Here is a 24543-nt window from a genome sequence, read left to right as displayed (position 1 = left end):
TTGAAAACACTGAGGACAGATTCTTGAGCAGAATTACCAGTTATAAACCTGGAAGGTGAGGTGGTGGACACCCAAATCCGAGCTACTAGCTTGGTTCAGTCTTCTTAAAGCACAAACCACTTTCAACATCCTATTCTCTATTTCTAATGAGGTAAAATATGGACATGTTCTAGCCCTTCTTCTAAGCTTGATATTTTAAAGGTTTGGTACCACTTTGGTTAAGCTAGAAAAACAAAACTTTTTTTCCTTTGTAAGTGTAGAGTTCTGTGAGTTCTGTCAAACATGTAATCATGTAATCATGAGCAGTCAAGATACTGAAGTCACACCACCCCTAAAAATTCCCTCATGTCCCTTTGTAATTAACTCCCAACCCCAGCTCAGGAGGCCATTGATGTGTTTGCCTTCCCTGCAGTTTTTCCTATTCCTGAATGCTATATAAATGGAGACTTTTTTTAAGAGACAGGGTCTTGCTATGTTGCCCAAGTGCAATGGCTGTTCAGACATTATAGCATACTACAGCCTTGAACTCGTGGGCTCAGGCAATCCTCTCACCTCAGCCTCCTGAGTAGCTGGGACTACAAGTACATGCCAGTATGCCCAGCTAATGGAGGCTTTTGAGTCTGGCTTTTTATTTAGCATGATGCTTGAGACTTATCCATATTATCAGTAGTTCATTCTTTTATTCCCAAGAAGTATTGCGTTGCCATGGATGTACAAATTTATTCATTCACCAGGTGGAAGGCTACTTCAGTGAATTCAGTTTTTGGTGATTATGAATAAAGCTACTATATTCACGTACAGGTTTGTGTGAATATGTTCCTTCACTTGGATAAATACCTATGAATGGGATTGCTTTGTCACCGATTATTAGAAAATGGATAGATGATTGTTTTTTAAACTGCCTGTGCACCTTTGCAGTTCCTCCAGCAATGTATGAGAGTTCAAGTTGCTCTGCATCATAAGCAGAATTTGGTATATTCAGTTTCAATAGGTGTATGCCATTTTGGTTTTAATTTACATTTTCTTAATGATTGATTTATGATTGTATCTTTCTGTGTTCTTATGGCATCAACTTCTTTTGCAGTGTCTTCAAATATTTTACCCATTTAAAAATCGTTTTAACAGATCTCATCTTATTACCTTGCTGGACATTTCATTTCATCTCAGTAGTTTCATTACTCCAAGTTAGGTCTTTCTGTGTGCCTTTTTTTCTGGCTAAAATTATGTTACTCCCTTTGGTCATCCTGAGCAAATGTGTGGCCTCTATTCAGATATATGCCTCTGTTAAAGGCATTCCACACAGATCCAGCATAATGATTGAGTTTTGCTTCTCACCTTTGTTTAATCCCCAATAAGGTGTGGAGCTGATAATAAAGTTCATTATTTTATTGGCCAAGATTATTGATGCTCATAGGTTGAAGAACCCATGACATTCACATGAGTTTGTATGTTCCTGTTTATAAACTCTACTTGTTCAAAGTGTCATTAATACTATTGAGAAACTGGCAGTTTTATTATGAAGGATATCTGCAATTCATAGCAATTACTCCTTTTTAACCTAGAGACACTGATTTAACTTAATAAAACCTGTTTACGGGACGAAACTTGTAGCTCAGTCTTACCAAGGATTTAAGGATTCATATATGAGTGTTTTTTTTCTCCTTTACACCTAGTTAATTAACCTTGTATCTTATGTCTCACTTGCTGACTCTTCAGATCTTTTTTTTTGGGAACAAAAAGCAGCTGCGTGTAAATTACGACAGCATCTGAGTTTTCCATGAGTCATATTCACTTTTCTGAAGGCAAGTCTGCAGTTACAGAAATGTCCTACTGGGGCTCCTCCTTTGCCTCCTTCAATTTTAAGAATTCTGAGGTCAGGAGAGGTAACAGGGTACACACCTAATTTGTTTGTTAATTAAGCAAGGATTCTAACGATATATCACATACCCAAATCCTGGATTTTCCCTAAAATATGATTATTATATTGGGAATTTGAAAACATGTTGAGCAGTGGTAAAGTACATGACACACTAGAAGCCAAAAATCAGAACCCTACCTTTAAAGTTCATAATAAAAGATCCACTCCTAAGTACAACCAATAATATTTGGTTTAGATATTTTATAGCTTTTCTACCTTTTTAGGAAATTTAGAGTGTTTTATTAAATTGACCAGAAGTGCGGTATTATCAATATTATTTTGAAACTATTCAAAAATTCCTACTGGTTAAAAAGCTTTTTTTTTTTTTAATTGTGCTGAGGCTATGCCATTTTCTCCCTCTCTGAAGAAAGTATGTACCTTTTAGATACGGATTAACAGTAACAAATGGCCACTGAGCACTGCTTTTTCTTTTTTTCCTTTATGGAAACTTCTCATGTTCATGAAGACTAGCTACAACAGCTTCTTAAAAAAGATACTTTTTGGCCACCAAACTACCTCTTTGGCATCCAAGGTAATGCAGGAAAACTTTGACCCAAAGTATTCCCATATATTATTTGCATTAAGCATGTCACTTAGGAAATGAGAAGTGATCTCAAGGATTTTAGTGCTGAATCCTCAACTAAAATTTTATTTCCTTGTGCTGAATAGAACACATACAGATCCATATTAAAAACAGTCATCATATTAGGCAAATTCAATCTGTCAATGTAGTTTTAGTCCAGAACCAAACCAGTGATAGTTAGGAATTACAGAGTTACCAACCAAACTGATTTCCTTTCCTGGTGGTTCTTTGTGTAACAGATGAGAAATAAAGTGGCAGAGTACCAGTGAACATTTGGAGAAAATACCTAATTATTTTCTTCCTAACCCAAGTTAGCCACTGAATAGTCATCTCAGAATAGTCATCTCATCCCAGTTGGCCCATTAGGTTCCTGTGTGCTTCATCTTCTGTGAGAAAAAAAACCTTATATCATTCCTTATTTCAGATATAAGATACCAGGTGAGTTATTTTCCACAAATTTCTTAAGCTCATTACTGGAAAAAAAAATTTCTTAAAACTTTTAGTAATGAATGAGTGTACAAGCAGCAATTGGATATTAATCCCATGGTGCAAGGATTTCCTACAAAGTACCTTTAATGTGTTTGCATCAGCAGCAAGCATTAGGACATGCTATTTTGGCATCGTAAGTTAGGTGTGTAGCACTACACATTAGACACCAAGTCATCCCAACCAATATTTATCCATATGAACAGATAAACTGAACAAAAACATAGTTCTGATAAAACCTGCATTCACAACCTAATGTAGTTTAAAGTAATTTTTTTCACAATTGAGGGCTGCTATTTAGGACTGTTTTGTTAATAATAAAAACAGGAATTATATAGGAGATAAAACACCATTTTTTACTGCTATATAATGTCTTGCTATATAAAACATACCCTCAACAAGTCAAAATATTTAAAACCAGTGTTTCAAATACCAAAAATCACAGCTATGTTACTGTTCAGTAACTCCACTCAAATAAATGTTAGTACTGCATTCTTGAAGGAAAAAAACTGCAGCCAAGGCAAGAGCTCTGAAGTTTGCACTCAGAGTTTAAAAGACAGATCCCTACTCTGCAAACTTGAAGACTGCTACTCTGCTTCAATAACTCCAACCTGCTACATTTTACTTCAATTGGTAAAGCACTCTGCTGAGAATATAAAAAGTTATAAAAAGGCAATCATAAAAGATTAAATATTGGTAGGCATGTAAGCTTCCTTTTAATAAAAACAAAAATAGTCAATGTCATCTATTTAAATAAGTATCCTTTGTTATAGAGTGTTCCAGTTATTGAAAAAGGGCCCTTAAAAAACCCAACTGTCTACATCTTTAAACCCTACCCCTTTTACCCCATAATACACATTTGAGGGAAGAGTCATTTAATGTGCAAATTGGCAAAACAAATGTGGAGGAGAGGGGACTTCTTGAAATGATGTGCCCAATCAATTCTTGGTTTATTCTTTTCCAAAAAGTAAAATAACCAAAGTCTTAAAAGTACACAAAACAGACCTTCATCTTTGCATTCCTTTCCAAATAAACACAAAAAGTATGTACAGCATGTTTAATAATATGCAATATGCAAAAGCTTTGTGTTGCTGTATGCAACATCTATACCCACCCACCCTCTTTATTCACAAGTGTACCTCTACTAACCATAATTACATCACTAAGCCTGTTAGTTTGAGAGGGTCTTAAATTTGTTAAAACTGGAAAATCTTTGTATAGGGGCTCCATTCATTTGACTCAAGGTTATAGACTTCCACCGTATTCAGAAATTCATTGCCATCGAATCCTCCCACTGCATAAATGGTGTTCCCTACAGTTGCAATCCCAGCATTGCTCCTTGGTGAAGTCATATTTCCCATCATCTTCCATTCATTTCTAGTTGGATCATACATTTCCACACAACTGATGGCATGAGAACCATCAAAGCCACCACATACAAACAGTTTTCCTAAAAGAGAAATGAGATGGGGTAAATCCAGAGACTAAAATATAATAAGGTAAAACTCCCCTAAATCTGTCTTTTGCTTAAAAATCAGTGGTTTTTAAAATAGAAATGCCTGTTCATTTTGTCAAAAAGAATTTATTAAATGCCTACTAATATGACAAATACTCTCTAAGAGCTGGGAATCAAATCAATAAAAAAACCATTCCCACGTGGAACTTAGGCAACTTAAAAGGGGGAGGGAGAGGAAGCAGTAGCAGCATCTAAGTACAATTTTCACCAACTCTGTGGTAGTTACTATTATTATTTCAGAGAAGAAGCAGCAGGAAGAAGCTGGACAATTATCCTACAGATGCAGCTACTAAGTAGCAAACCAGAATAGTTCCGTGCACTGGACTTTATATCAGCCCAATGTACAGAATTAAGACTCAGAAGAGATTATAAGAAAGCAGAAAAATATTTTAGGGCTTTCCAACTGTATAAAATGATTTTGGGGCCAGGTGCGGTGGCTCATACCTATAATCCCAATACTATGGGAGCCTGAGGTGGGAGGACTGCATGAGCCCAGGGGTTCGAGACCAGCCTGGGCAACACAGTAAGACCATGTCTCAATTAAAAAAATAGAATGATTGTGGTACAGAAATTTCTTCTGGAAACAGAGTTATGATTATTTTCAAATAGATAAAATGTTAGCAATAAATACTCTGTAGCTTAGAAAAAATTTTATTACTGATTCTCAAATTCATTATTTTTTCATTTGACCATCACTTAACCAGCTTGCATTCTATGTTATCTGTAAAGCACGCTGACAAGGCTGTAGGCCAACAGGCTGTGTCTACACTTAAGCCTTCACCAGTTGAGCCATAAGCCTGCTAAGGTTCAGCCTGGTACCAAAAACAATGCTAACTTTTAAATTATGATTATATAATTAGACATTAAAAGTCAATAAAATGGAGGTGGAAAGAAAGCTATGTCTACATTTAAAAAGTTTAATACTTTGGGAACTTGTTAAAATAGTCTAAAGGATATATTTCCAATTAGGTATGGAGTAGACAGTTGGAAAAGACTAGGGATTTGCATTTGTTCTGCAGATCAGATTCTTTAAATTCTGGCTGTAAAGAAGGGGAAACTCAAAATTCAAGATGATGCATTATGGATGTTTTATAGAAGAAAATGACTTGGAAATTCACTCAGTGCACCCATCAAAAGACTGGCGAATTAAGTTATATATCAAGTATTGTAAGTCTTTGATTAGAAAATACATTTCTAAAGGACAAATCACCCTAATCTCCATTGCATCAAAAGAGATGACTGCTTCTGAATTCTTAACTGTACAACTATAGTCATCACTGGCCTTTTCTCTCAGAGTTTTAGAACAAAGTCTTGCCACTATCTACTCTTCACCTCTCCAAATCCCAACACTCACCATTAAGAACAGCCACTCCAGCTCCTCGCCTAGCCACATTCATGGGTGCAATTAAAGTCCAGGTATTATTTTCAGGATTGTATCGTTCTACTGTGTTCAGACAATTCCAAGATTCTGCACCTCCGATTATGTACAAATAACCACCAAGCTCACAGACCGCAGACTGGTGTCTCCCTATAAGAAAAGTCAAGTCAAGATTATTGCTACATCTCCCAGACTCTAAGTGTACATACTACACATACTGTTGATTTTGAAGGTCTTTTTAAAAAAAAGGAAAAAAAATCAACTTACGAATGTTAAGAGGAGCACAACTTGTCCACAACTTTGTTACAGGATCAAATACATCACAATTTTTCAGTCCTTTTTGACCATATGGATCAGAGCCTCCAACGATGTATAATTTTCCATTCAGAGCACACACTCCTATGTAAGTATAAAATAAAGTTACATATCGATAATTTAATTATCATATTTAAATACTGGATATCTCAGGAGAAAACGATTATTACCTGCATTACAACGGTTAGTTCTCAATTCTGGAACAGGAATCCAGTCATCTATGTTTGAGTCATACATCTCTCCACAACTCAGGTCATCTGAGTGGCCATTCGATCCACCTACCACATAGAGCTGGCCCTATGCCAAAAGTGAGAGATGAGAATTTCTAACATCCTGAAGTTACGAGGAAAAAGCTAAATAGGGGTTGCTCCTGCAATATAATGCGCTTACCATGAGTACAGCCATTTGAAATCGGGCTCTTGGTGTTCTCATGGGAGCAAGAAAGGACCAGTGATCTGTATGTGGATCATAGCATTCGACTGTTCGAAGACATTCCTCTCTGTTATAGCCACCTGGTAAAAAATAAAACCATAAAGATTTATGTTTAAAATATTAAACTGGACCACGGTTTCCAGTCCTGTAAGTTTAAGAAATCTGCACAATAAGTATTAAAACTTTTTAAGGATGCCTTAGTTGATCTTTTAACTAAGTGCTTGTAATAGCTGAAAAATAACATTATCAGTATAAGTAAACTGCTTAGTCTCGGCTTGAATATTAGAAAAATTTAGCCACGACATAATTTTTTTTAAAAATTAGAGACAGACATTGAACTGAAGGTTAGCCATATTCAATAGTATTGTTATTTCCCTGTCTTTTTGGATTGCCGTGAAAGATGGCATATTAAACCCTCTCTTTGAAAGTTTGCATGTCACAAAAATGCCCATCTATGTGCTTAGCCAGTTGAATGCTTCTGTTCTTACCTGCAGCTATGAGTTTGCCATTCATCTCTGCTGTTCCCAGACCAGATCGTGCGTACTGCATAGGAGACATGGGCTTTTCGATTAGCTCATCTTGTTGCATCTCAAAGCTTAAACTCTTACTTAGTTTTGGAGTACTTGTTGGTGAGCTCTGTGGGCTGTTTCTCCCATGAAGAAAAATGACACAGAATATACCATCCAGCACAGCCAGGCACAAGTAAGTGTTATCTGTAAGCACAAGAGTTCCATGTTTAAGATGTAATTATTACTTTTGGTTTGTGTATATGATCCTGAATTGGACTTCAGTCTCCACATCCCAGACTGGAACAATCTGCTCTCGTTTTCCAAATTTAATTGCTTCTGAGTTTTTTCCTCGAGTAGTCAATTTAAGAGGTATTAAATTGGCAACACTCCTTAAAAATAGGTAAGCTGAAAACAATCTGGCAAGTGTCATATACTTACTTGAAGTCTTTTCTGAAGCAACGATTTTCCACTCATGCTTAGGGCTTTGTACTGTAGCATTTGGAGAAGAGAGACATCCAGTTGAACTGCTACTTATCTGCTTATGGCCATTCTCACGTGGTGGCTTTTTCTGCAAAATCAAAAGGTAGCTACAGAAACCTAGCCAAAGACCACATCTGATGTACCTTTGTTCCTGAGCTATTCCACAACACTGAGTATCCTTCACCTATATATGACATTTATAGGACACTAACTTTAACTCAAGCCAACACTTTCCAAATGACACAAATTACTGGCATACTTCCATCTCCACTCAATGATGAGACAACTACACCTACACAATTAGCCTAGGTAAGAAAAAGCTCAATTTTAACAATTTGAAAAACATGTTGCAAATCAAGACCTCAGCAGAAGAAAAAACCAATCTATAATTACTTTTATATTAAGTATAGAATCTTCTAAAAGAATGTTATAAATTTAAAATAGTATGAATTAACAGAGAATACATTTAACCCACTGTTTTCATGAAATTGTCAAACCTAACTAAATCATATGTACAGGTATCCTTCATACAATGCCAACAAAACGTAAGCAGATATAGATTCATCCAGTTTCTCTGAAAGTACTTGACAGGAAAAAAGTGGCAATTACAAGAAACACTTAAAGAATATTTCTTTAGGATTAACTTATAGGTATTATAGAGTGGTTTTCTAGACAAAATTACATCAAAAAACAAGAAAATAGTAATCAGAAATGAAACATTACTAAAAACAACCAAATATTCACAAAAGTAGAATATACAGGAACACTAAAGAGGGAGAAATGAACAAAGCTCCCAATTTCCAAATGATTGTAAGAGAACTACTTTACATATGTGTTCTCATGTATGAGTTTTCCTTGATGGCTTTCTTCCAATTACTTTAGCCTTTGCCACTTCCAAAGGATATGATCATATGGAATTGGGAAGAGTAAAGGCTACTCTGAGAGGAACTGCCAAATGAACAGGTAGCACCTTCAGCACCTGGCCTAGTTTGCTCATCCCACTTGTGCTGGTCCAGATGGCCAGAAAACATGGATAGGTAAAATTTCTAATGGAAATTTCTGTTGCTAGTGGAAGCAAAAAGCCATATAACAAGTAATTGAGAAAAAAATTTTGCTAGCTACTTGAAGCTATAAGAAAAAGCTATATCAAAAGTTAGGCCTGAGTGTGGTTACAACATATGTAGGCTATTTTGAGAAAAGGCAGGGAATGTATCATTATCAATGGTTATCATTAAATTCCACTTAGATGTTTACTATGTACCTAGGTATTACTAGGTACTTTATTTACATCATCTCTTTTAGTCCAGTGAGGGTGATATTATCTACCCATTTTATAGATAAAAATATTGAAACTCAAGAAGATATGCATTGCTCAAGGCAATACAACTAAAATAAAGATTAGGAATTATGAAGATAAACCCCACCCTTTTTATACTATGACAAGTTATGTCATAGTATAAAACAGATTTACACTATGACAGGCTGTTTTCCACTGTTACTAAAGTTGTGAATGCATCTGTTCATATCACTTTTATACTATGAATATTAAGAATAAAAAATAAGGTTAGACTTATCTAACCTTACCTATTATTATGAATTACAAGGTACATAAAACCTCATCCCAACCTATGGGAAGAAGGGATCCAAATATCACAAATGGATGATGCTTACATTGAGGCTGTATTGAGGTAAAAAAACTGTTCTAATGTACAAACTATAATTAAGAGAAAATGACTGTGAAAGAGAAAGGCCAAAAGCAATGCCTAATAACAAGCCTAATATAGAAATGCTGGTTAAATCCTTTATATGTAAAGAATATATCCCTAAACCTTATTTTACATGACCTCCCAGAGAACTTGACAGTGTACAGTTTAGTCCTCCTTCAAACTTTCTTCTCCTACCTTAGGTAGCTTTTACAACACAATTCTTATTGTCCTCTAACTTTTCTAACCGTCTTTCTAAGGCTTCTTCTCAACCTCCTTTTTCTATTCCTGAAGTCTAACATGTGTCCCTCTCATCCTTTTCATGATCTCTATTCATGGCATCACATTCTAATGAGTCACACATGTCAGAATCCCACTTATTCTCAAATTCTTCCTTTTCCCTAATCTTGCTAAGCAATCACTAAGGCCTGCTAAGTCAACCTTTGTAAATATAAATGTCTATTTATAGACATAAATAAAAAATCCATCCTATCTCCTTCATGCCCCTAGATTAAGCCCTCATCATTTTTTTAAAACCTGAACTACTGCTGGCAATAGTCTATAAACTGGGCTCAAACTTTTATTGATTTTCTGTGTCTGGTTATAAAAATAGGAAGGGTCCAAGGCAACAATTTTAGAAAATAAAACCAGAAATCAGTTGGGATATCCCAGCCCAAAGACTGCCACCTAATAGACTGTTCCCCAGTTTTTCACTATTACTGAAGTTGTGAATGCAAAACTTTCATATCACTGTATTCTTACCTAAGGCTTCCCACTGCCTATAGGATAAAGTATTGGCCCCATTCAGGGAGCATTTACCTACTTTCCCAGTCTTATGACCTGCAATTCCAAGAGTATCATCCTTGCAGATACTCTTTGCTATCTAACACCTCTCCCTTTATCTGCTATGCAGACTCCTCTAAATCCTAACACTGCTCAAAAGTTACCTCGTGTGAAATATCCCTGGCTTCTCTCCTGTCTCATTGTGTCCTCTCCTTTAGGCCTTTCGTAGCTACCTCTTATAAGCCTGTATTGTTTTGCCCACTCTTAGAAGGTCCTACAAGCAGAAACTGTCTCTTACACATTTTTGTGTTGCCATATCGAACTTATGGCCTGCCACTTATTGGGCACTCAACCTCTGCATGTTGAAAACATACTTTTAAAATGTTAACTCAAAATGTTTAGAGTTAAGGGGGAAAATATCCTCAATATATTCAAAATGCACAAACATAGGTTCTCAACTAATTCAAATTCCAAAACTTTTAGAAAATAAAGATATTCACTCACTGTTGCCACAGGACACCAGAGAGAGCTAACACCTGATAATTTGTAACCATATAGGCTACTACTAAGTCTACCACTTACCCTCTGATTTTTAAAGAAAAGCATTCCTTAGTCTGGGTTGAGTTGACTGCTTTATAGCTTGTCCCCAAAAAACATAATTTGAGCTAAAGGCCAAATAAAAATATATACTATATGACCATTTATATAAATGTTTTCAAGCATAGCCAAACTAATTTAATGTGTCAGAAGGTAGGATAATGGTTTCCTTTGGGATCACTATTGGGAGGAGGCAAGAGAAAGGCTGCCAGGATGCTAGAAACCTCTTCTTGACTTGGGTAGTGTTTACACTGGTAGGTTCACTATGTGGTAATTATGACTTGTGTACTTTTCTGTATTTGTCCATAAACTTAAAAAATTTATACCTGAGAAGTTTGTTCTCTAGTAATTGTTGATAATGTGTCTGAATAATTATGTGTTTACTCATACGAGAAAAATGAAATTGGATTTTATAAAAGGCAAAGTAACTCAATCAGCACAGTGGAACTCTACTATATTTTAATTCATTTTGGTTAAAGAAACATCTAGATCAGGTTTTAACATATGATCCACCACTTTTAAACTTATTACATTGTATAGTCCATCTTAACTATACCATTTCTAATTTCCAGTAAGACAGCTCAGTAGTTAAGGTAACATCCAAAATTTCTTTCATAGCCATCAACAATTTAAGTCCCCCTGCCCCTTTTTTAAAAAAACTATCAGTCATGCCTGACACAAACAACTGCTTTTCATAATCTTCCCAAATAATTTCTATATTGTTCCATCTTATTGGCCTTTACTATTTGTAATTCCTGCTTTATGAGAAAAAAATTTCAATAGGGTTTCCTAATTTGTTAATATCTTTTCATGTGGCAAAATTACTAATTCTAAGATATGCTTGTTTTCTCCCAAAAATGTTTCTGTCCAGTTATACCAATGAAATTGGTCCACTTTCCTTTATTAAAGGAAAATTTAAGTATGCTATCAAATTCTCTAGTCAAATTTTAACCTGAGGTTACCTCAGACTGTGCAATGTGTACCTGCACAAACTGAATGTGGTCATCATCACTGCCAAACACCTCAGCCTGTCCATCTAGTAGGTTCCCATCAAGCAGCTTGTGATCAGCTGAGTAGTACAAGGTTTGAACCTGCAAAACAGCAACAGAACACCCATGTGGCTACGGTCACCATGGCTACTCCACTAGTATGCAGATTACACAAACGCCTCAAGGTAACCTCCAGTGTGCTTCTTGAGCTTCTTGACATATTACTCTGGCAGGATCCGGAGGTAAAGAAAAATACATGTCATGGTGGTAAAAATTAAAAAAAACAAAAACAAAAAACCAAAATCAAATACAAAATCTTCCAATACTGGCTGAAGAGTCGTTGGCTTGATTGGCTTGAAAGAAATCTTCATTTTTTTCATAGCTTCTATCATACAACAGTAAGAAAAAAAGCACTAGTACAATATATACTCTTAAAGAATATACATATTTACAATAAAATACTGAATATAGTTTACACCTTTGCAGATAAGTGGTCTGGTTTGCATAAACATATTTCCTTCCTGTAAGCAATGTCAAGAAAAACAAAGAAAAAACAAATGCAAAAATTCAAGCAAGCTGTAGAGTCATCTCCATTGAGACAGATGCAAATACATAGCAAATGCATCTGACTTTCAAGTGGGAATCATAGAATTTAAAGATAATCTGTTAGCCCTTTTAGAATATAATGATGACAGTGTTTCTGCAGGCCTAACAGATTTGGTAAGCCCTCATAAAGGAACTCTGAAAGGTTTAAGTGGAGAGAGAAACTCAAGGTTACTCCACTGCTCCACCTGCGTGTTTTCAATTCCCACCATTTCTCCATCAATTTTATCTTGTGTATTTTTTTTAAAAGTAGCCCAAGTTAAGTGAGTGACTATATGTATGAACAACACCATTGAAAAACACACAGCTTTAAAGACAAGAATCCTGTAAAGGAGTAAACACCATTAAATCATCATCGTTCTCTGCCCACAGCGGATTTTTCTTAGGAGAACTGGGGCAGGACTGCTGCTTCTTTACGTGTCAATACACTTGAGGTTTCTTCTTGTTTCTTCAGTCTTGGGTATCCTAGTTTTGTTAATAAACCTATGGGGAGATAAATCAATGGGGAGGAACAACCATTAGAAGCTTTTACCTACTTGTCAAATTTAAAGCAAAAACCTGTGAAGAAAAATTAAGAATCTACAGAAAATTTCAGTACCACTTCCCATTTCTAAAGCAAATTACATGCTACTTTAAAGAAAGTTAACAGCACATAATAAGCAAAGAAATAAAAAAAGAAAAGCAGAAGACCAAACTGAACAGTTCATTCAGCTCACCTGGACACCCCCCCTGTTTCTCAGCTTAGGGGTACCTATAGCAAAATTTAAATTCTTTAGGGTCATGGTTATAAAATAAAAGTGAAAGGGAATCCTTCATGTTATAGCAAAATAATTTTTAAAAATGGTTGAATCCCATTTACTTTAAAACTAACCTCTTCCATCAGCTCTTCCAGACTGTCTCCATTCTCCCAGATGCTACGCTGCACCCAGTTGATTACCTTTGTATACAATTTGCCATTGCTGGGCAAGCAAACATTATCTTCAAGCATTACCTCCAACTAGAATTGGGAAAAACAATGACATGGATCAGTGTTGGGCTCCTAGTTCTCAGCTTAATTCCCAATTTCATAATAAAGTTGTCACAGATGCACAATTCATTCCATACATTTACTCTAATTTTTAAGGAACTAGTAATCAAAAACAAACCAAACAAACTGGTAGGGAGAAACCCATTACGCTGCTAAGAATAACAATATAATTTCAATGTATTATTTCATAATGATTACTCACTTGCTTGAAACACAGACCAAGATTCCATGCCTGGAACTAGATAGTATACATCCGTTTATAGACTTTACTCCTTACCTTTAGCCTTGGAAGCTTAAGAAACTCCTCCTCTTCCGAAATTTGTAACAAATGCTCCTGAATATAAGCATCAACCTTATTCAACAAACGGGAGTCTCCCATACAACTTGCAAAATTTCGGTAAGAGATGCAGCTGGTAACATCCATTCTAGATAGTAAATAATCACCACAAACCTTGGAAAAGAAATATATGAGTGCCAACACTTACATATCTTTTATTCAACAAATATTTAATGTTCAGTGTGGTAAACACTATGTGAAGATACAAAGAATCAAAAATCACTGTCTTAATACAACAAATGTAATAGTGGTAATAACACATATACAAATGATAAACATCAAATTATGCCATACAGATATGTAAGTTTTAGTTTAAGGAGAGGTGCAACAAATTGAAATGCTATGTAAGTTCACATAAGTATTTTCAAGTAGAATTTGGTAAGGCTTCATGACACGCAGTATCTGAACTGGGCTCTACAGGAGAGATGATGTTGATGTTGAATGCAGACAGAAGTAGAGAAGATGCTGCAAACAATTGAATTTGGTTGGAGAAAAGATAACTAGGAAATAGTTTTGGAAAGACAGCAACTATATAAGGGAAAATCTAGAATACTAAATGCAGGGATATGTGCTGTAAATTAAGGAAGGATTTTTGAACAAAGGAGTGGTATTAGAAGAAGGGCTAGCAAATCAAACTTTTTCTTAAAGGGCCAGATAGTAAAAGCATTTTAGGCTTGTAGGCCATTCTGTTTGTCACAACTGCTCAATTCCGTCACTGTAGCTGGAAAGCAGCCTAGACCATATGTAAATGAACACACATGGCTGTGTTCGAATAAAACTTTATAAAAATAGGCAGCTGGCCAGTAGGTCTTAAGTTTACTGACCCCCATGCATTAGGGGATTAAATGCGTTTTCCAAAAGTACTTTTTACTGGCATTAAATTCTAGAAGGAATACTTTTAGAGAGCACAGGAAGTTTAGGAGAACACAGAATTGAGGACATAAGTTATGTGATTAACTCTTAAGAAAAACATTAATTTTAATTCATGCTATCAAAGGCTGACATAGCCACCCTACCAGAGAAGACTGCTGAAAGGGTAAGACTTTAGCCCAAATTATCTGAGAAGTGTGATGTTGCTACATTATTATAGCCAAACAGTTAAAATAACATATTGACTACTCTGAGGGAAAAAAGGGACATGTTCAAGTCCTTGAAACTAACAAGATGTTTTATGACAAATTCAGCATTGCGATCACACAAAATAAGACTCCATAAATGGTTTTATTTACTTCTGATACTCTACCTGCTTTACTCGATCCATCTTCAGCTTTTTTGCTGCAGAATAAACATCTTTTACCAATTCCTTATCTGCTTTCAACCTGTTTAAAAAAAAAGTTATTTATGATACCAAAGCCTTAAAACACACTTAATTTAAATATATGTAGCAAGACTTGGAATTTTCTGAAGATATTCCCTAATTATATGGTTTACTTCAAATGTACTTACTGAGCAGTGTAGGCATAATTCAACAAGACTTCAACAGCTTCTGGATTGAGATCATCAAATTTAACATGAGAAATTCCATGAGGATCACTATCACTATTAAAGATTTCAAATAAATAGGGACTGCAGCAAGCTAGCACTGCTCTGTGTGCTAACATTTCATGGCCACAGACCTGAAATTATGAAGAATTATAATTATAAGTATTGTGGATTATGTGCTTCTCTAGCTAATTACTATATCAGATTCCTTTATCTTACATTTCTCAGTATTCTTTTAAAAAATCATTTCATTAAATGCCTATGAAAAAGAAAATAAGCAAATCTAAGAACTTATGGCTTTTAGTAATAAAAAAATTCTATAAATTTTGAATTAAGTTTTAAATACCTGAAGTCGAACATCACAGAACTGGCCACTTTTCCTCAGGGCATTTAATTTGGCAACAGAAGACTCAATAAAATTTTCATCCTCAAACATCAAATATCCATTGGGAATCATTTTTCCTTATAAATTTGGCTAGATGATGAAAAGAAAGCTGAGTTATTTTACTTGCAACTGATGGTTTTAAAAATATAATGCTGAAGAGTAATACAGTCTCTTTATTCTCAAATTCCATCCTATAAACAACACATAAAAATTTCATCACACAAAAACTTAGCTGAAACAACACCTGTGTTGAATGGTCCAAGTCTTTGTTCCCTAATACTTTGGTCATAAGACTTTTAAAGGATTCAAACAGTAGTAGCTATCTCAACAATTTTGGCTGGGTTCCCATGCCTATTAAGCAAATTCATTCTGAAGGGAAGGAAATGAAACTCCATCCTGCCCAAACCCATATAACAAGTAACCTAAAAGCCTGAAAGGGTGAAATAGCCAGTACATATAGGTTTCCTTGGATTTGGGCTCCTGTCATTCCTTTACCCACAAATGAGAAAAACTGTTATTTATCCTAATCCTAGCCTTTTTCAATTGCCTGAAAGGGCCCCCAATTTGCTTCTAGTCTTCAAAATTATATATAATCAAGATTTATATGCAGAAAATTGCCTAATTTCTTCCTCCCTTGCCTAATACACAAACTTAAAAAGTCTGATTAGTCTTGTCACTGTATCTACGAAATGATTTTTATAAATGTTTTGAAACATATATAGTGATTTAAAAAGATGAACTTATATTCTGTTCCTTTCTTTCATATATTCTAAATCACTTATTTCATCAGATTACATAAATATAAATGGGAACTTAAAACTTTTTTGCATTTTACCATTACTTATAAACAACTGACTAATGACTACACAAAATGCATAATTAAAAACAGTGATAGGCCGGGTGCTATGGCTTACACCTGTAATCCCAGCACTTTGGGAGGCCAAGACAGGTGGATCATTTGAGGTCAGGAGTTCAAGACCAGCCTGGCCAACATGGTGAAACCCTATCTCTACTAAAAATACAAAATTTAGCCAGGTGTGGTGGCGGGCGCCTGTAATCCCAGCTACTTGTGGGGGCTGAGGCAGGAGAATCGCTTGGGAGGCAAAGGTTGCAGTCAGCCAAGATTGTGCCACTGTACTCCAGCCTGGGCAACAGAGAGACTCCATCTTAAAAAATAAAATAAAATAAAGAACAGTAATAGGGAGGCCAAGGCAAGAAGACTGCTTGAGGCCAGGAGTTTGAGACCAGTCTGGGAAACATAGTGAAATCCTGTCTCTACAAAAAATGTAAAAATTAGGCAGTCATGGTGGTGGCGCACACCTGTAGTCCCAGTTACTAGGAAGGCTGAGGCAGGAGAAGCACTTGAGCCCAGGAGTTCCAGGCTGCAATGAGCTATGATCCCACCACTGCACTCCAGCCTGGGCAACAGAGTGAGACCTTATCTCTTTAAGGAAAAAAAAAAGGCAGTAAGAAATTTTAATTTGAAGTAACTGATTTACTTAAAGTCAAAATATAGAAAAGAAAAATACGAAAATGTCTTTTATACTCAAATGATTACTGACTTCTCTGCCTTTAAAAAAAGAGTATGAAAGGTTTACTGTACTCGACATACCGTCTTCAGAAAAACAATGTGTCTTAATACTGGACTAGGCAGAGAACATTCACTTACCTACTCTGTTGGTGGCAAATGTATTTCTGGGAACTCTTAAGTAATCCAAGGACAAAGGAGTGTTAAAAGGTGCACTTCGTCAGGGTATGAAGACAGGTGGTTGAAATGAAGGCAGGTGTGTCTTAAGCTCTAATGGTGATTCCAAGACTATCAGGCTTGAAAATGATGTAATCAAGTCCTTAAAAGCTATAGACACGAATTTCTTCTGTGATAATGATGCATCATAATCTATAACAATGATAGATTTAAGTTAGATATTCAGAATGATCAAAGACTGTCATTGATCTAGGTAGAGCAGATCATGTAAAACAAGTCCTGATCTTCAAGAGATTTGAGATAAATGGCAAAAATAGTCCCATTACATAAAAAAAGAACACAAATGCAATTCCACATAAACATTTTTCATTTAACTTGCAACAACCCAAGTGATTAAAAAAAAAAGTCCTTTCCCAAAGGGCAGGGGCTAATGACCTATGTTTATGAGAGGTATAAAAGCACAAGACTACAAAACAAATGTCAATACTGTTTAATTCTAATATTCTTTACTATTAATTTCCAACTAATATGCAAACATACGATCTGTTTTGAGCCAGCAAGCAACCTTAGGCATTATTCCCAAGCATATATACTATGTTACTGTTCCTCAAAATGAACTCTGCACTTCCCAGACTCTGTTAACTTTGTTCAAGTTCTTCTCTCTACCTGGAAGGCCCTTAACCCAACCTCTGCCAGAGGACATCTTACAGCCATAGAGCCTCTGCCAAATGCTCCCAGTTGGGAAGCAGTTTCTCCTCATCCTCCACATTTAGAACCCTATCTGAGAGGTATTTATGATCTTCCAGCTGGTCTATTTCATGCTGTATTTATATATACTTGTTTATCTTCCTTGACTCATGGGCAAACCTTCTGTCTTGTTCATCTTTTGTATCCATCCCATCTCCTCTCTACCAGGACTAGCCTAAAAACTTGAACATAAAGATGAGTAATTTGTTGGAATAAACTAAACAGAAGGGAAAATACTGATGCCTGTGCTTTGTATGATCATTCTCATACACAGTAATAAACTACCAATGGAATCATTCTGGTTGAAACCTAATCTTCAAGGTAATCAGTCCTCCTACCTATTCTCCCTCCCTTGTTTTCACATCATCAACTACTAGTGTCAAATTCAGATGGAACTTATTTTTTAATCACCTGAACTGCTATTACACCACTATTAATTCTGGAAACCAGAACTAAGGAATAACTTACCTGAAATATGTGCAAATATATTCATTTTTATGGATATCTTAAGATTATCTGCCTTATACATCAATACAACAATTCTAAATCTAACAATTACATCAAAGTGAATAATCACTTACCACAGGACTCCACTGCAGGCTGGTCCAGTTCTAATTCAACAAACCTACTATGTTTAGTTCAACATGCGTCCTAACAGGTTTCTCTGTAACAGGTTTCATTTCAAGGAAATCCAATAATGCCAATTCGGGTTGGGATTGTTGTGAATGCTTACCCTTGCATCAAAACTATATCACAGCATTAGGTAATATTAATTTCCTCTGCTCTACCTTTTATCTAGGTTAATTTGGCTTTTCTCTAAGAAACTAGTTCTAACAAATGTTTTCCAAATATACATAATTCTTTGTATACAGAGAGAACACAGTATCCTAAAGAAACCTTCAAACACTTTCAGCCAAGAGCCGGCTCAAACTAAGAAAATTTTCATATATATACGATTTATACTGGCATGGTCAACTCACAGGCATAGTTGGCAACCCCTAACTTCAGTTTCATAAGCTGCTCTTAAAATAAGAGTAAGAGGAAGGAGTCCCCATGCAAATTGTTATATTAAAATGCATCCTCTGAAAAGCCAAAAACATTATAATATGAAGGTACTATTTTAAATTTGACCAGTTTTATTCATTTTTTACTTGTAAACTTGATCTAACAAAAAATAAAAATGGTATCCACTTACTATATTTGACAAATTGAATGTTCTACCTAAAATTTATTTTGGAAAAAAATGGTTAAAATTACTGCAGCCCTTGGAGAAAACACTGGAGAATTTTGGGGGCAATTTGCACTAGACAAATTTGTACAATATTATTATGAGTTTTGCAGTAAAATGAATCCTGTATTTAGTGCTTGATTTTTATTTATTTTTTACTCTAATTCCATGACAGTACCTGATTTTTAGTACATCAAGGTCATAATATGAACCTCATCTCTTTAATATCTACTGATCAGAGTACAAAGCTACTTGATTTTAAAAGCCAGCCCAAATCTAGATAACATTTAAGTTAATGCAAACTTATTTTATTCAATTATTGTCCTCATACACTATATACCTACTTCCCGCCCACCTCAAGTTTGGAGGGGATCAGATCAATTCCTGTCTGTAAAACCATGTTTTTGAAAGTTCCTATTTACTTTCATTAAAATGAGCTAGGGCAAATCAAGAGTTTTAAACTACTCCCCAAATTGACAGGAGATCTTATTTGGTCTATAAAACTCAAGCACGATAACTAGTGGAATTAAAAAATGGGGAAAATTGTTTTCTTTGAAAATCCAAACCAAAAGTCCAGACATCCCAGAGTCATATAAGAATATAAAACATAGAATTGTTTGGTATTTAAAATACACTTTCAACTAAATCTACACCTAAGTCACTATTCTTACACATTTAAAATTAAAACTAGGATCAAATACAATATATTGAGATAAATTCAGCATACTTCTATGGCCACTGCAAGGGATACCGAAGACTCATAAATGAGTAATTAAACTGCTTTAATAACACCCAGAAGTTCACAGCCCGGAAAGATTAGTTTAAGTGAAATACAATTCAACAGGTCTTATCAAAGAGTTGTTAAAAAGGTAGGCACAATATGGCCTCTGCTACAATTTTTCTCTGGCCTTCAGTAAGACCAAGATAAAACAAAAGGCAATCGTTTGAGGGCAGTCACCTCCCACCAAGTAGCCATCAACTGCATTTTTAAAGGAAAGACTTTATAATACAAAGTAAATCAACAGATCTTTTTAAAACCAGAAGTTACAGCTTTCCAATGTAACCTCTAAAACCACCATCACCATCCATGTATATGAAAACTCACTGAACTCATTCATTCCATCCATGCTCATAGTTTTGTAATTCTTTCACTACAACACAAACATATGTAGCACCAAACATATGGAAGGCACAAACTGAAATGGAATGCTCATATCATAACACAATAGAAGTTAACTCAGTTCTCTAGCCTTGAACACTTCACAGGCCAGTCAGAAAGATAAAACAAGCTGTGAAATAGCTTGAGCAGAAAGGAAAAAAGGTATGATAGCAAATATATTCCAGAAACCGCAGCTATTTCAGTTTCAATAGATTATAGATTTGCAGGATGCATATAGTAATAGTGGGCGAGGAAGTAAGAGAACCTAATTCCAAGGTTTAAACAATGCTAAGCATGGAAAGTAGGTGAAGGATTTAAACAAGGAAGCATAGGGCATCCTAGAAGAAATGTGGGGGATGGTCTAGAGGAATGAGTAAAGCATGGAAACAGGGCAGTTAAGATTCTGTACACCCATGCTCCTTTAAGGCAGTGAGGACTTAAGATATTTTATCTTAGATATGTGGCACCCTTATTAACATCAATTATCAAAATTAAGATATGTGGCATCCTTATTAAAAATTACCAAAAAGCATAACACAAAGTCGTTTATAGTTTGCTACATGGAGAAGGGAAGGAAGGAAAGGAAGAATTTGGTTTGAGACGTTCTAAATGCTGAGGTATCTGCATGTTAATAACAAAAATATAATAGTATGATGTTAAGTATAGGTTCAGAAACATTTACAAGATATACAACTTGTAGTTTACAAGTATGTATTTTCTGTTGTTTTAACAAAAACCCAGAAATCAATCTCTTACTCACAATACTTCAATTTACACACACACTAGCACATGCACATAACATGGTGGGAAGACCCCCAACCTTTAATAATTCCTACTTGCAGGATTTGACTATACAATCGCACTGCTAAAAAGTGGATGAAATGACTTACTTAGAGTTACTTCATCTTAATATCAATTAAGATACTTCCTTAACAGGAGAACATTTATATTTAAAAACGTATTTGCAAAACTACATTTAATTACCAATTACCATCTAACAAATCCTTCAAGCAAGAAAAACAAAATCCCACCTTCCAAAAGCAAGTAGCCAAAAAGACACTAATTTAAAACTAAGACTAAAACCTGAAATGTTTCGTCTTGGGGGGAAAGTTAGAAAATCAACTACAAATTAAGACAATGGTTATAGAAATTAGTATCTATTAGTTGACTAGAGATTTCATCTATTAGGAAAACACAGAGGAAAACCATTCCAGGGCTCTCTCTGGTCAGTGGCTCAAGTTCCGTTTACCTCTGGCTACCAAATTATAAACTTGATAAGTAGCCTGCCAGCTGGCATTAAATGACACTAGTCTCAATCCAATTCTAAAGTCCATGTTTACCTCACTTCCAGACTTAACAAATACAACTACTCTTTCAGTATCTTTAAGACAGAAGTGTCAGCAGGCCTTAGCCTAAAAGTAATCATCAGTATTTTGTTTTTCCTAAATCAATCACTGGTGCTAGAATTATTAAAAGAAAGCATGGCCTGTGGCAGTCTAGTCCATGCTGTACTTATGCATCTGTTAAGAGTGGTACTAGGCTTCCAGAGTTGTCATCTATTAGTAGACAGAAGATCACGAGACACTCAACGAATAGCTTGACGCCAAGGTGTTCTAACGCTCCATCACTGCAACAGACATTAAGAAACAAAAATGCGCCCTTTTGGACATCTGATTTCTCCTCGAAATGTCAGCTGTCTCAAACCAATAGATATGTCCACTACGTATTGGGGGGAAAAGTAAATGTAGTTCTCAAGTAGTGGTTCAAGTTACCCTAGGTTCAACCCTCAGCCTGATACCTTCCTATTATCAAGAGCTTATAATCAGAGACACTTAACCAAAAGCGTGGAGGGACGGAAAAAGAGCAAATCTTGCCACTGATTTCTTTCATAAAAAAGAAAAAGCGTCCCAGGCCTTCCTCCTCGCGCAGCCAGGCCGGCGCCCACTCCGCAGGCTGCGAGGCGAGGCCCCCAGCGCCCGCACACCCCCGCCCGGGATTGGCCAGCCCCGCAGTCACTCAGTACCGACACGTCAGGGCAACCGCTCCCTCCCTCCTCCCGCCCCCTTCTCCCCGCGCTTGGCAAGAAAAGCGGGCAACGTGGAGCGGGAACAAAGGACCCCGCGGCCCACGGCAATCGGGGACTCCGTGCCACCCTACTCCAGGCCCGGGGCTGGCTGCCCGCCCACACGAGCCGAGTCCCAGGAGCTCTTCCAGAAGAGAATCCCAAACCCCAGGCAAACCCAAGGCGAGGCGTCCGTTCCTGACAGCAAGAACGGGGAGTCCCGCGCCCTCCTTCCGGCGGGTCATCCCCGCCCCGCGGCGCCCTAACCCAGGCCCCCCAAAACCCTTCGAACAAAAAACTCTTGTTCCTCCCAGCCTGCCTCACCCGCGCCAGTGTAGCAAAGGGGCTCGAGCCTCCGCGCTCTCCGAGGCGACCGGCGCCCGCTCTCGGCCGCCAACGCAACTTGGCAACCATGGCAGCGCTGGAGCGCGGGCCCAGCGCGGCGCGGGCTTCACGTCCCAGAGGGCGGCGGCGGCGGCCGCTTGGGGCTGCCTACCCTGATGAGGACACCGCTTCCGCGCCTCCCACCCTCTTCCCATCCGCCGGCGCCATCCCCTCTTCTCGGATTCTAGCCGCGCCCTCTCCCTCATCTGTCGTTCGTAGAACCAGCGCGTATTACCTGGTTCATCTCTGAAGAGATGGAAACATTCATCTCTAGAGCTTCGATGGGAAGCAGGAGGAAGCGGGCGGGAATCGGCCCAACGGAAAGCGCCAGAAGGCGGCGGAAGAGGGGAGCGGTCAAGTAGAAGGACGAGGGGCCAGTCCGTGGAGACTGAGATGAGCGGGGAGCGCCACCGAGAACTCGCGGGAACTCGCTCGCTCGCCGACACAGCCGCGCCGAAGCAGCAGGCGGAGAAACTGCGCCCAGTAGCTCTGAGCGACCGACCTCCACGCGCGACCGGGAGACACTGCCTCCGCCGCCGCCGACCGCTCGCGCCGCACCCCCTCGCACGTCACCACGTGCGCTGCCGCCGCCGACACCTCCCAGCCAGCTTCCGTCTCGAATCCATCTGCAAATCACAGGCGAGCCCCATAAAGATCCCACTCTAAGCCCCGCCCCGCCCGTGGCCCCGCCCACATCCCGCGCCGCCCTCCTCCCTGGTCTACTGGGGTTCCTTCCTTCTCAGTGTAACTAGGTCAGCGCAAGGTGATCCTGAGGAGATAGGCGGCGCTCGGGGGGCGCCCTCGTTCCTCATCGCGCCTTTCTCCCTCCCTCCGTTCCTTGCCCCGCACCCTCACTTTCGCCCTGTGCGTTGCCTGTCCCGGAACTGGTTCCCTCCAGCCGCCCTCACCTGTTCTGACTTCCCCTCGAGGCACAATAGCCTGCGAGATCAGACGTGGGAGATTAGATTGCTCGGCGTCAGACCTACTTCTAGGCAACCCGCCCTAGACTGGAGCTGCTCACCGTGGACATTAGGATCTAGTTGGGCATGAGTCCTTAACTTAAGGGTCGGGGGGGAAGTGGCGTGTGCGGAGAGGAGGCGTGGAGAGTGTGAGGAAGAAGAGAGGCACTCTGAGAGGAAGTCGAACAACTAACCCCTCATTTGGCCTGGTTTGGGTGAGAAGATTGACTTGGGGAAAAAAATATTGGAGAGAAGGTATAATACTATCAGTGGTGCCACAAACACCAGTTTACTTCCACTTTTCACCCCCCGGGTCTGTTTTGTCTGCGTGCAGCTGTCCTCGTGTTGGAGACGCTGAGTCAGTTCTCTACTGGTCTTGCCGTCTTCCGGAAAAAGAAAACATACCTGAGAAGTGGTAGTTCCTATCCTAACCTCTTGGGGCCCTTTAGACCAGGTGCCAAACTTCATTATCCACCCCACCACCTTGCCCAGGAGGGAGATCTGTGAAAGCGAAACGTGATTTAACCTGGGATCTGGCAGCAACTTCGTGGACTCTGAAGGGCACGCGGGAAAGGTGTTTTGATTGAAGGTGGGGGATTTAGTGAGGTAAAATTATATCCAAATTAGAGTTTGGTAAAGGCTTCCAGGTTAATGTCCTGTTAACGCTTATCCTGATTTGTGGAGGACACTTAAGCTGTCTAGGCCTAACCTTGCGTTTGATCACTCACCTTAATTTGTAGACATTCTAGGATCTCTTTGTCAATGCTTCTTACCAT

The 24543-nt window shown here is 37.9% G+C and overlaps 1 protein-coding gene across 2 annotated transcripts; it reads right to left on the bottom strand.

Annotated features, from left to right (window-relative positions):
• Positions 1–2538: 2538 nt before the first annotated feature.
• On the bottom strand, positions 2539–23432 carry IVNS1ABP (influenza virus NS1A binding protein). Of its 2 annotated transcripts, XM_054466439.2 has the most exons (15): positions 23044–23432; positions 17193–17420; positions 15485–15613; positions 15103–15272; positions 14900–14975; positions 13597–13770; positions 13164–13289; positions 11684–11791; positions 7576–7705; positions 7117–7341; positions 6587–6708; positions 6367–6493; positions 6149–6280; positions 5858–6031; positions 2539–4437 (listed from the first exon to the last, which is right to left on the bottom strand). In XM_054466439.2, the coding sequence occupies exons 3-15, from the start codon at positions 15593–15595 to the stop codon at positions 4184–4186; spliced, it is 1929 nt and encodes a 642-aa protein (XP_054322414.1). In that variant the 5' UTR covers positions 15596–15613; positions 17193–17420; positions 23044–23432; the 3' UTR covers positions 2539–4183. The 2 variants fall into 2 exon arrangements, with proteins under 2 accessions (XP_054322414.1, XP_054322423.1); XM_054466448.2 differs by lacking the exon at positions 15103–15272 and having other exon boundaries at positions 23044–23183.
• Between the last annotated feature and the right edge of the window lie 1111 nt (positions 23433–24543).

The sequence above is a fragment of the Pongo pygmaeus genome, chromosome 1 (assembly GCF_028885625.2).
Source record: "Pongo pygmaeus isolate AG05252 chromosome 1, NHGRI_mPonPyg2-v2.0_pri, whole genome shotgun sequence".
Lineage (NCBI taxonomy): Eukaryota > Metazoa > Chordata > Mammalia > Primates > Hominidae > Pongo > Pongo pygmaeus.
The sequence above is the reverse complement of the archived record's forward strand: the minus strand, read 5'-3'. Positions and strand labels throughout refer to the sequence as shown.

Bases quoted from the DNA above. Each gene is read 5' to 3' on its own strand.
- IVNS1ABP (XM_054466439.2), bottom strand. From the start codon at position 15,595: ATGATTCCCAATGGATATTTGATGTTTGAGGATGAAAATTTTATTGAG. The intron at 6,709-7,116 runs GTAAGAACAGAA...ATTTTTTACCAG, and splicing joins TGGCAAACTCATAGCTGCAG to GTGGCTATAACAGAGAGGAA. The intron at 6,281-6,366 runs GTAATAATCGTT...ATACTTACATAG, and splicing joins AACTAACCGTTGTAATGCAG to GAGTGTGTGCTCTGAATGGA.